Genomic DNA, 13,201 nt, shown 5'->3' with positions numbered 1-13,201 from the left:
GTTTATTTAACCCTTGTTGTATGACATCATTTTCTATCTCTACTCTATCATTACTTTTATGGTAGGTGTTTGATTGAGCTTCAATCTATGCCCCCCCCCCTCCTGTAAAACTTTCAGAATAAATACTCGTCTAACTACAACAACTGTCAACAATTTCCTTCATTTTCTATCTGTACCTAAAATTAAACAAAAATTCCATGAGCAGCGTTTCTTTCTTAGGACTGTCCATCTGTGGGGCACAATACCATGAGGTTGCTTCTCAACTAACTATAACATGTTCATTTTTAAGTCTAATGTAAATAAGTTCTTATTGAGTCATCCTCTTATATAATTAAACCCTACCTAAGTTCCACCATTATTGATCATCACAGTGCTGTCTCACCATATACCTAACAATCATTAACACTTATCCTAGAGTTGTGTCTGGGCCTTGATAATACGACTCCCAAGTAAAAAAAAAACAACTTCTATCTTTACATTAATTAAGAAAATGAATATATAAATGTGATTGGGATTTTAAATGTTAAAAATCTAAAATGTCGCGCGATTGTTTTTTTTGGCAATCATTTTGAAAATCTGAATTGAATGTGTTTTTTGTTACAGAAAATCCATGTTTGTATGTGGAAGGCAAACGTTAAAGAAGAGGTTGTTGGTTTTCTGGGTCAGTTATCCAGAAGCATTTTGGAGAAAAGCACATACATCAGTAACAAGCTGCCGCCTCCACTCCTTGCAGCTTATAACTCGATTCTGAATTACCAGAATTCGCTACCAGATTCAGATAAAGATTTTGTGAACAAATTGTGGCCAAAAATATCCATTTGTTGTTATGAAAATTTACTTCATGAGGTAGGTATATGCGTACAAGGACGTGACATTTGTTTAAACACCTTTTTTAGGTTCAATTTGCCATGTATGTACAAGTGACTTAATATTATTTGAAATTGGGAATCAGAGTTCAAATCAGAGTTCAGGATCAGTTATATTTATTTTTGCACTATGTAGGTTCAAAGTTTTCAACAATAATTGCTTTTGCTGGATTTTACATTGAATACCAAATCAAGCTTTACATCCAGACCACAGTACAGGGTCGCCATGATTTGTGATGTAGGGCAAAGAAGAAACCAGTTCAACCCAACTAGGGCGAATGCCATTGTGGATGTTCATCTATCAGAACAACGATGACCATCTGATCGTCCAGGAGAGATGATGGATAACACACACACTGAATTGTGAAGCAAGAATTGCACAATCTCTAACTATTTCTCTCTCCTGAGTCAGCATTGCTTAATTCCAGTTGCAAGAAGAAGTCCACGACAACTGGAAACAATGTTACAGTAAGCGAAGAGCACTTACAGCACGTAGTATTCATGAATGGTCACCCAATTTAATACTGACCAGGCTCAGCAATGCTTAACTTTGTTGATCTAACAGAAACTGGTATGACAACATGATCATCATCATGATCATCAAGAAGAAAAAAAAGAAGAAAAAAAAGAAGCACACCTGCACTCAATTGCTTAATAGCAAAAGTTACTATTTTAGTTAAAACTTTTAATTTTGCAAAGATTGGTTGGTCCTTTGGCCAGGAGCAAAGTGTATTATCTGTTTTCATGTTATTTTTTCTGTTCTCGGTCATTAGAGAAAAATTCTTCTAAACTGAAATAATTTTTTACATTTTTATCCCAATCAAGAATGCTTCTTTTTTTTGGAGAGATGGATTCTTTTCTCCACATTAAAAACTCTGTCCTTGCAGAAAGGCAATTAAATAAGGATTATATAATTCAACAAGTATATTTCTTTATTGCTGTTTTTTCATGTCTTGAAAATCGTTAAAAATTTTTTGGTGCTTGTTTGTATTGGTCATCTTTTAAACAGTTGCATTTCAGGTGAAAGCATTATGTATGTATGTGTCATGGTGAAATTAGTATAAATTCCAAAAATTATGAAAAATGATCCACTGGATGATGTGCTAGAAGTATTTTAAATAAAAACCAGTCGCAAATACGGTTCCAGATATCTGGATTAAAGATGGCGGTACAGATGATTTAGTCAAAATTATCAGTTACAGTTACCTTTTGGATTTTGCGAACTCTTCAACATTAAAATATAAAATTTTCATTTTTACCTGTAATTATTTTTCTACTCGATCATTTTTCGTAATTTTTGGAAGTTATACTAATTTCGGCATGACACAGCATTTCAGGTGAAAACATTGCGTAATAATGATTTCATGTAAAATGCTTTGGTTTAAAAGATCACTAATATAAACGAGACACTTTTTTAAAAATCTTGTTTAGTTTTCTCTTTTTTTTCCAGGAAGATCTCTCTCTACTTCTTCTGTCCGTACAGTTTTATTTCACTTCTCTCAACCAAAGTCATACTGCCCAACTCTTGAGTTCCAAAACAAAAAAAGACCTTTGGCACACCCTACACCAACTCATTTGCACGTTTCTCACTAAACAGACAGCCAATAACAGCAGAGGTCATTCCGACAATGATAATCAGGATGTTGTATCGCTTGATGGTCACGATAAGACGACTTCAACGTTTGACGTGGATGATAAAACCTCTCTACGCATCGATTCGTTGATTAAGCAAATCGGATTAACGATGGGAATGATTCTTTTGACTTCTGAGACAGACGACCAGAAATTTTATTTTGAGAAAATCGTCAATGACTTGGTAAGTTGTATTTTTTTATTTTTATCATTGAAAAAAAAAGTTTGGGGAGTGGGGCTTTCAAGGGAAGCAGTTAAAAAAATTTATAATAATGTGTATTAGAGTCACTGATGCTTGTTAGCAGCAGCAGCTGCATGACACAAATGCAAATGACCAAGCCAGTGTGTGAAGTGATGTCACAGTGGACGAAAAGAAGTAAAAGAAAAACAGAAAAAAATGGGCACAAAATGCAGGCGTTCTTTGGAAAGTAACAATAATAAATGCTTTTTGTTAAAACTGAAAAGAGTGCAATCGAATATTTTTGTGACTGTCTCAGACACAACGTGTTGGGTCCGAGTGTTAAAATGTAACGAGAACATTACAACTGTAGTATTCCTATGTTTCTGAATTTTTGAGATATGGATTATTTGGACTACAGTTCTCATCTTGAGTATTATTCGCACAACATTTGTATTTTGCCAAACTCGTAAATCAACACAAAATTTTGAACAGAATCCTTTATTTATATCCATGAGCGCATACTACCTCTGTAAATTAAATAAAGGGTTTCATTTGAAGATTCCATACAAATCCTCAAGTTCAACAAGTGTAACACATGCAATAAAAGGTGGGGATTTAAGCAACAACTAAACATAGGGGTATGATAGAATTTTCGGGAAAGCAAGATCCCAGTATTTTATCGCAAATGTGACACAGACAAAAATAAAGGCATGAGACATGGGAACCGAACACGACAACACGCGAGAAGGAACGAAGCAAAAACACCAGTGGTAATAGTTTCGAATCTAAATTTTATTATACAACGATGAACTAACTATGGTAGGGGAGGAATAATGCAATTAAGTGAAAATAAAAAAGAACAAACTATAAAGATGGGAGGAATACCTTTGTCTACTATTCGAGATGCCAACAGGAAATATATCAAAACAAAAAAAATGTATCAGTCCAAACTAAATAATGGCAATATGAACTCGTTGACTTAAATATATGGAAGAGAGGTAACTTATGTTTTTTTTTATGCTTCTTTTCTCTTACTTATTTTTTCTTTCTACTTTAAAAGCAAGCTTTAACCTTCATTTTATTTGCTTTGGGCAGTAGTTCACAGCACGCAGTGTTCCTTTGTCGTATCCATCCACTGTTTTGGGTTATTCTCGGAATATCACGTCTCCTGTGTTCGTTAACATCCGATATTCCGACAACGCCAGCTTGTTCTCCCAAGCATTAATTCATTTCTTTCGCTATTGGTGGAGCTTCTCCCAGGCGTTATCTCCTTTCGCTGTTGATGGGGGGGTCGATATCTCCTATCTCGACGGCATCGCTGCCTCTGTCGCTGGGGTAGGACTTTCACACATCTGTCTGGCAACACGGCCAGCGGCTACTGTTGTACCAAAAAGGCCTTTTCTCTTTTTTTTTTCTTTGTCTCTCTCTCTTCTCAGTATCCTTCTAAGCCCCTTTCTTTCTTTTATTCTTCGTTGCCTAGCAACCCGCACGTGGGTTTCTGGTCAAATGACCCAGTCATCTCGCTAGCTTGCGTATCAAAAGGCTTTGCTCACCTCTCTCTCCTTCTTCCCTATACTCACTGTCTCTCTCTCTCTCTCTTTAGGTTTAGCCTCTTCCTCTTTTTTCCTATACTCTCTTTTTCTCTCTCTCTTGGAACTACGTTCATTTGCCTTTTTGATAAAATAATAAAATAACAAAAAAAACAAAACAATACATTTCTCGTTGGCCCGAAATTAAATATTTCGATTTTTAATTACATAATCCAAGTCATGGATTACGTTACACAAGATACACCTGAAGAAAGTCAGAGGTTACATCGGCCAGAACACTGAGAATAACACTGAAGATGTGAACAGTAATCTGAATAATCCAAATAATACAGTAGTTTTTGTATGTTTGAATTCACGAATGAGTTTGTACGTGAAATTTAGTTTAGTTTTTCTGAACTGTTGTAATGGAACTACATCATCATCATCATCATAGCTGAAGATGACTAGTCATGGTCTCGGTGCTTTATCTTACAGTGTTGTAGCATTCCACGCTCAGTATGAAAAGTTTTCCCATAAGTAGTGCATGCATAGTTACCAAGGTTGTACCTTCTGTAATGTTTGTGTTCAGACCTGTCCTTTATTTTTGCTTCTATTTCTGCCTTTCATTTGTGAAGGCTACTACACCATCAACTTCGGTCTGCTGCTAGCTCTTCCCAGTTTTTCGTGTTCATATTCATTGCCTTTAAGTGGCGCTTTATCACATCCTTGTAGCAGAGTTTCTGCCCACCAATCTTTTTGTACTGATTTTCCAATTCTCCATACAACAGGATTTTTGGTATGCGATTGTTTTCCAATCTGGCCACATATCCAGTCCATCGCAGTTGTGTGGTGGCGAGTATGACTTCTATACTGTCCATGTTGGCTCTGTTGTGTACTTTAATGCATGGAACTAAAGCTTGTAATAAAATGATTTTTATATTATTGTTTAGTAAATCGTAATGCTGTCCGACTGATAAATGAGTCAAGTTGCCGTGAATCGCTTTTCGATGGTTATCAAATCTTAGATGAAACTAGGTACTAGTCTCTCTAGTATGTCCCCTTATTGCAATTGGTATAAAAGATATAGTAATAAAGAGCTATAACAATTGAAGTTAGGAGGTTAGAGCTTTAATTGAATGCTGGGTAGATTGATGGAGAAATCCACAATTCGATGTTTATTGCCATGGCAACATCGTTGTCACATGAATAGTTGATGTGAAGAGTAACGATAGATTACTCAACCTTATTTTTACTCTTTTTCAATCCAAATAAGGGATACTGCCACTTGGAACATACGCAGTTACTGTTTGGGATTGTACCTACCAGGAGACTGTGAAAGTTAAGCAGCGAGATGTCTGTTCACATTACATTTAAATTTCAGCAGGTTAGTACAGTCAAGAAAGCAGGAAACAGAAAGGGAATTCCAAAGTCAAGTAGCCTGAGGAAAGAAACTGTTTGAGTTGAAGGCTTTCAGGTATGTAGGAACCTCAACAGTGAAAGGGTGGGATTTTGCTCTTTTAGTCAGGAGTATGCATATCGAGGGGATACAAGTGTTATGAGTTCATCAGAACATATTCTATTAAATTCCAGTTAAACCGGGAGCTAATTTTTCATTTGAAATATTTAACTAATTTTCCTTTTCTTTTCTGCAGACAATAGAGACGGCACTGACAAATCCGATGCGTCTAAAGAGCACAGTTGACGTGGCCCTTTCTCTGTTTTATGGTAACAAAATGAAAGATGAATACCAAACAAAGTTCATCAACCCACAATGTGATGTACGGCTTGTTTTTTACTTTCTTTTTTTTTTAAATTTATGGAAATCGCTCCAGACGTAGCATGAAACCACTCGACGTAAGAAGCTAAAAAAAAAAAAAAAGAACTATTTCAAGGTCAAAAACTTGCAAACATTGTTAGATGAAATAGATTCTGACATAGAAAGCAGCGATTCTTCCCTCTTTGTCAAAAACATCACTCATTCATGGAATGTGAGGACTAAAGGAGAAAATAAGAGAAACGAGTTATACGATGGCCGAAAGTAAACCCAAAATCCACTTTCTATTCTCTTTGTACATTTTTTCTTTTACTGCTTTTTTGCAGTTCTGTTTGGGTTGTCTACTGCCTTTTTTTTTTTAAAAAAAGATGTTATGTTTTCAAGTTGTTAATATTTGTAGATATTCATTCGTTCATTTGTAGATATTCATTCGTGGTATTTGTTTAGGATATGAATGTATCTCCATAAAACTATAAAAAGAAAAGTGTAAAACAATCAAGGAGATGGATGACAACTCACATCTGGATTGCAAAGCCATTGAGGTCGTCAAGTTTTGTTAACATGGTGATAGTATTGGAGCACATGGTGGAGCAGGTGCTCTGATGAAGTTCCTTGAACTTATTCCATCCACTCCTCACTTTTACAATCACACTAGAACCTGCTCCAACCTGTGCTCCGATGGCAACAAAACTTTTCAACAACCTCGACAACTTTTCCATCCAAACATATTTTCTCCACATTTGAGTTCTTATCTGTCTCAATTACCTTGTGCTTCTTGCACACAAACAAGTTTATCTCTGATCTGTCCTTATTTCCATGAAAAGTGTTCGACTGAGCTTCACTCTATGGTCCCCCCCTCGAAAAACATTCATGGCAAACACTCGTTTAGCTACAACCACTGCCAACAATTTCCCTTGTGCCTAAAACTAAACAAAAAATTCCATGACCAGAGTTTTTTTCCACCCCGGAACTGTTATCTATGGAACACAATACTACAAAACTGCTTCCCAGCTGATTATAACATGGTTGTTAAGTCCAGCATATAAAAATTTTGTTGAGTGGTCATCTTGAATAATCAATTTCTACTCAATTTCCACCATTACTGATTATCATGGTGTTCTCTCAGTAACCCTTATCCTCGAGTAGCTTCTGGGCCTTGATAATCTATTACTCCTTTATAAATAAAAATTTCTTAAAAAAAATCTTTATTTCTTATATTCAAATCTCGTATGATTTTCTTTACCTTTATTTTGCAATTTTCAATTTTTACCAAAGCTAATCCTAAAACTTATACTAGTCACAATGAACATTCAATTTTTTTTCTCCAATTTGACCCTAATCGGTTATTCTATGGATTAAATATGGAAGAAAGAATTTAGAAAGTTAATTGTCATCCATTTTTAATTTGAATTATTTGGAATTTTCTGGACTACTGTTTATTTTCACAACGTTTTGGTCAATGTAATCTCCGACTTTTTTCAAGGTGTATCTTGTCAAACTCTAGAATCTTTCTGTCAAACTCAAATCTGCACGGAATTTCAAATGGAACCGTTTGTTGAATCGGTGGAGGTAGGATACTCTCATTCTGTCAGCAACAACTGGGTAAAAATCCAATTGTATTTTGGGTGTTACCTATACTGAGGATTGAACCTTCAATATCCAGAAAAGTAACTTTTACGACTGAATTTTACCAAGTATTCTATCCAATGTGCCATGGATTGTGACTGACAGAACGAAAGCATGCTACTCCTATGGATTAAATAAAGGGTTCTGTTTGAAATTCAGTGCAAATTCCTGAATTCGACAAGTTTGACGAGAACACTTGAAGAAAGTCATAAGTTACATTGACCAAAATGTTGTGAAAATAACATTCAAGATGAAAACAGTAGTCTGGAAAATCCAAAGAATACAAATTAAAAATGGGTGACAATATCATTTTAAAATTCTTTCTTCCATATTTAATCCATAGAATAACTGATTAGGGTCAAATTGGTGTAAAAAAAACAAAAAACAAACAAAACGCAGTAATTCGAAAATCCAAGTAATTCTTATTTAAAAAATTCAGAACCAAAACATTTTTTATTGGTCATAATAAATGTATATAATAAATGTTGTCTTATTTCAGATTCTTCGTTGTTCGCAAACAATTTTCCAACAGATTCAGTGGCACACGGACATCAGCAAAATGGAGAATGTCATTGTTCCTTTATTGCATCTGGAATCCAAAATCTTACAAAAGTACAAGGTAAGGAGATTTAACCATGAAAAACATTGGCATTCAAAAATGTTTCTTCACATTAATGAAACTTTCAGAAGTTATTCTTTTCTTTTAATTACATTTTTTGGTTCTTATTTAGAATTCAAAAAACAAAACTACAGAAAAATCTTTGATGTACATACTTGTCATAGATTGAAAATGTCATATTGCAAAAATTATGTAAGTGGTTTTATTTTTAACTAAGAAAATAAAATTTTATAAATAAGCAAAAAGGCACTGTCTATGAAATTGAAGTACATTAAAAAAAAAAAGGGATAGATAACTTCACAGTAATTCAAACGATTTTACATTAATTGTGTTAAATTTAAAAAAATATATATCTTTATAAAAATAAAACTTCTTGATTAATTTATGTGATTTTTGGAATATGACGTTTTCGACCTATGATGGGTATGTACATCATAAAGATTTTTCTATAGTTTTGTATTTTTAATTAAGTTGAATTCTAAATAAAAACATTTTCTTTTTTAAACATTTTTGTTTTTTTTCTTCTTAATTGAGGTGAGACTTATTAACCCTATCCCAAGATAGGTTTATAATCATCCTTGGAAACCTTAGCACAAGAGATAAAATCTAAAAAGTACATCAAAGAAATCAAAAACATTGCATGATAAAAACTGGATAAAAGTAGAGATTGCATGATTGAAATTATGAAAAATGATTTTGTTTTATTACATTTTCACTCCAAACAAGGAACAGTGCCACTTTAATGTAGGGGGCTACTATCAGAAACATAAATTGCAGGGATACTATGTAGGGAGTTGAGCAGCAAGATGTCTGTTTACATAACACATGAACTCCTGCATGTCTGTACAGTTGGGGAAGCAGGAATCTGGAAGGGAATTTCAAAATCTAGCAGTTCTGGGGAAAACACTGTTAGAGTAGAAAGCTTTCTGGTATCTGAAGGTCTCTACTGTATAGAAATGGGATTTTGCTGCTTGTCGGGGGTAGTTATGTCGAGGGCGTACAAGGGCTTGTAGTACATTGGAGCATCTACCATTAAAATATTTGTAAAACAGGCAGAGAGATGCAACATTTTGTCGATAGGAGAGAGGCTGAAACCTAGCTGACAGTTCGGAACCTAATAGGTTGGCGACTGTGTTTTTAAATGCTGTCCAGGTGTGAGAGACTACTAGCAGATGCACCATCCCAAATATGACAACAATACTCCACACATGGGTGAATTGTGACCTTGTAAAGGTTTGTTTAGGCCTCTTGATTCCTTGAGGAAGCATAGGGCCGCAACGATGCTTCTCCAACGGACCCGGTTCTGGCCCCTTGTAGAGGTACAGGATATTTTTAGGCGTAAGTAACTTCTTAGCACCACAGTAGAGAGAGCCCACCTTCCTCGCAGCAACCGCGACAATGCCCTCGATGTATCTGTTCCAACTCATGTTCCCTGTGAACATAAAGCCGAGGAGTTTGAACGAAGTACTTTCAGGTAATATGTCTTTAGCCATAGCTATTGGTGGTTGAGAAAGTAATTAACTATTAAAGGAAACAAGCTTAGTGTTGGCAACATTGAATGTCACCATCCATTTTTGTCCCCATTTAACTACAGACTGAAGATCTTCCTCTAGGGTTTCTGCTGTTGTCTTAGATATGCGTTCATTTGTTTTCTCTGCTTGCCTGTTATAGAGCATGGTGTCAGCAAATATACCCATCTCAGAGACAATTTTATCAGGAAGGTCATTTATGAATGAATATCAGGAATAATAAAGGTCCAAGGATCAACCCCTGAGGTACACCCGCATGTATATCATATTGTTTTGATGTACAACCATCGAGGACAACCTGGATTCTTCTCTTATTTAAGGATGATTTAATTATGTTAAGTATTCATCCAGTAATATCATATGATCTGATTTTTCTGAGAAGACCATCGCGCCATACCTTGTCAAAAGCCTTAGATATATCTAGGGCTATCGCTCTACCTTCCTTTGCTTTATCCAGTATATGGTAAATATGTTCAGAGATTACAGTTAGGATATCTGCAGTAGAATATTGTTGGTTGGACAGAAGTTTAGCAATTGTAAAGTGGTGGACTAGAGCTTGATTAATTATGGACTCAAATATTTTGGTGAAAAGAGGGAGGAGGCTAATGGGGTGATAATTTAACTGTCAGTTCTTTTGCCAGAATTCTTGTAAACTGGTACCACAGAAGTAGTTTCCCAATAGTCAGGAAAGCAAGATTCATTAAGGCATTTGTTGAAAAGTTTGGAGAGAACTGGAGCAACCTCAGCAGAGCATTTTTTTTATAGTATAACGGAGATGTGATCTGGTCCACATGCTTTTGAGGTGTCTAGGTTTTTTATGATATCATGTACTTGAGAAAGGGTGATTTCTAAATCATCTAGTGTGGTTTCTGTCTGAAAAGGAAAATCAGGAAGGGAGTGATTTGTAGAGTTTGAGGTAAACTGACTGTTATCCTTCTCGGTTGCTGTGCAAACAACCTTGTGATTGTTGATTGCCCATTATTTACTACGTTTTTGTAGATTTTCCAGAAATCACGGGTTCCTAATTTTCTCTCTTAGCATTTGCTATTTCTTTCTTACAATTGCTTCCAGCTTCTGTATACTTTTTTCCTGTTTGTACTGGACTTATGTTGGATAAATATGCAGTATGCATGAGCAATGGTAGTTATGCAAGTAGAAGTAAACCATGGAGGAAAGTTGGGTTTGCTATAGAACTTCCATGTGGGAACATGTGCTTCAATTGCCGCTTTGAATCATTCAGTGGTCTCTTTTGCGCACTGTTCTGCATGAAGAGAAAAGATATTTCCCCATGGGGCATCTCTGATTAGATCCCTTCTTATAGTACCTTGTTGTTTTGAGCAATGATTCTTCAGCTTTGAGTCGAGCGTTTAGGGTGATTTCTACCATTATTACAGTGTGATTAGCATTCCCAAGTGAGCTATGGGCATTCATTACACAATCATTTTTAACTGTGGTCAGAAATCGATCTAGAAGTGAGGCTTGTTGATCTTGTCGATCTGGGAATTGGGTCGGAAACATAAATGTCTGTGATAGGGAATGAGATATAGAGAAGCTATGTGTTGTGCATCTATATAAATAGAGAAACCAAGCCAATTAGTGTGGTGGACATGAAAGTCACCAAATACATGTACTTGCATGCTAGTATCAAGAGAGTGCTGTGTCTATGCTGTCAGAGACTTGGTTAATTAGAGTACAGTCCTGGGTCGAGGGAGACTGTAAAGAAAATATAAGTAGCTAATGCTATGTTGCAGTTTATATCTAAAGAACATGAAGGCCTGGTTGTCTGATTCTAGTTTTGATTCTCTAGTCATGGGGGGGGGTCAAATATAGACCTTAAGTCTGTGCATATGTTTGTCTGAGTCCTTATGGGAGATAACCAGGCATATTAAAGTGGTTAATATCTGGGCAGTTTATTCAACATCATCTAAATTAGCCCGCGGATATTCATGAATGCAAGTCTGTTTAGATTTGTATACTTTTTTTGTTTTTTTAATATTTTTAGTAAATTTTAAAAAAATTGTGTATTTGACATACTTTTTTGTCTGTTATTATTGCTTTAAATCTCATGAAAATCAGAGGTAAAATCATGGTGTGCATCAGGGGTCATGCTCCTCCAAGAACTCTTTAAAAAGGACAAAAACATTTAACTATAGTGAAAACAGAACTCACATTAGTTTAGAACGGTTTTAATTTTGTGAAATTGTAGTTTTGTAGTCTATAAGTGAAAAAAGATTTTACCTTTCCAAAAAAAAAAAAATACTCTAATAATTAAATTTTTAATAAATAATTGAAGCTAATTTTCATCCAAAAAAAAAGCGAAGAATATAGATTTTTTTTCTTTTTACTCACCTTCATCCCAAACAGGACATATTGCCACTTGAATGTAAGGTGCTACTAATTGGCAAAAAGATTAAGATGTTGGTTTACATTACATTTGAACTTCTGCATATCAGTACAGTTAGGGGAGCAGGTAGCAGGAAAAGAATTCCAAAATCTAGCTATTCTAGGGAAGAAGCTATTAGATTTGAAGCACTTCTGCTTTGTTGGACATTTATGAAAATATGTTATGTATATGAGAATATATTTGATTATTCTAACTCTCATTTAACTAATATATATATATATATATATATATATATATATATATATATATATATATATATATATTTTTAAAAATTCAAGTTTACAAACTGAATAATTTTGTAACTTTTTTACTCAGAATCTTTTTCCATGATTTCACTATTAAGAAGCCATCTTTGCATTTGAAATTTGCTCACATTTACCAATCAACCACTTAGATTATTACAATTACTATTGGACTATTTCACTTGCATTTTTACATCTAACCAATCAATATTTTCTTTAGATTGTACCACATTCTTTAACTTTTTCTTCAGCCTTTTAATCTATACACTTCTGCATTATTATCAACCTTTATCCAAATATGACTTCTCTCATATTTTGTAGTTTTCAATTTGTGTGCTAATCAGCAAAATTATTGCTTGCCTATGAATATTATTGTGCTAACTACTTTCCTCTGAGGACCAGAGCCAATCTTTGAAATTCCATGGAATAAGGAAAATTTTAAGATTTCAACTTGTATTCCTTGTCAAATATAAATTGTTTTAAATTCTAATTTACAGAATTTGAATTTTTCTTCTCATTTATTATATATATATATATATATATATATATATATATATATATATATATATATATATATAGTATCATTTATTAAATAAATGATAATATATATTATCATATATATATATATTATCATTTATCATTATATAATAAATGATGATATATATTATCATTTATTATATATAACAAATGATAATAAAAATGTACTAAGCTATGGCATTTCATTGCAGTTTCACAGTATCACCGATGATCAGAAATATTCCCAATTAGTATCACTTGAAAAAACAAACCAGCTTTGTAC

General features: G+C 34.3%; 1 protein-coding gene across 1 annotated transcript in view; it reads left to right on the top strand.

Annotated features, from left to right (window-relative positions):
- The window catches only part of LOC145277549 (unhealthy ribosome biogenesis protein 2 homolog), a 115,787-nt gene that overhangs the window by 85,642 nt on the left and 16,944 nt on the right, over nucleotides 1–13,201 (top strand). Inside the window, exons 22-25 of the mRNA XM_080129019.1 lie at nucleotides 604–846; nucleotides 2,317–2,682; nucleotides 5,861–5,986; nucleotides 8,108–8,227. Coding sequence (XP_079985145.1) covers nucleotides 604–846; nucleotides 2,317–2,682; nucleotides 5,861–5,986; nucleotides 8,108–8,227 — 855 coding nt within the window. The remainder of the gene's footprint in view (nucleotides 1–603; nucleotides 847–2,316; nucleotides 2,683–5,860; nucleotides 5,987–8,107; nucleotides 8,228–13,201) is intronic.

The sequence above is a fragment of the Euprymna scolopes genome, chromosome 6, assembly GCF_053919585.1.
Source record: "Euprymna scolopes isolate OS-2025 chromosome 6, ASM5391958v1, whole genome shotgun sequence".
Lineage (NCBI taxonomy): Eukaryota > Metazoa > Mollusca > Cephalopoda > Sepiida > Sepiolidae > Euprymna > Euprymna scolopes.
The sequence above is the reverse complement of the archived record's forward strand: the minus strand, read 5'-3'. Positions and strand labels throughout refer to the sequence as shown.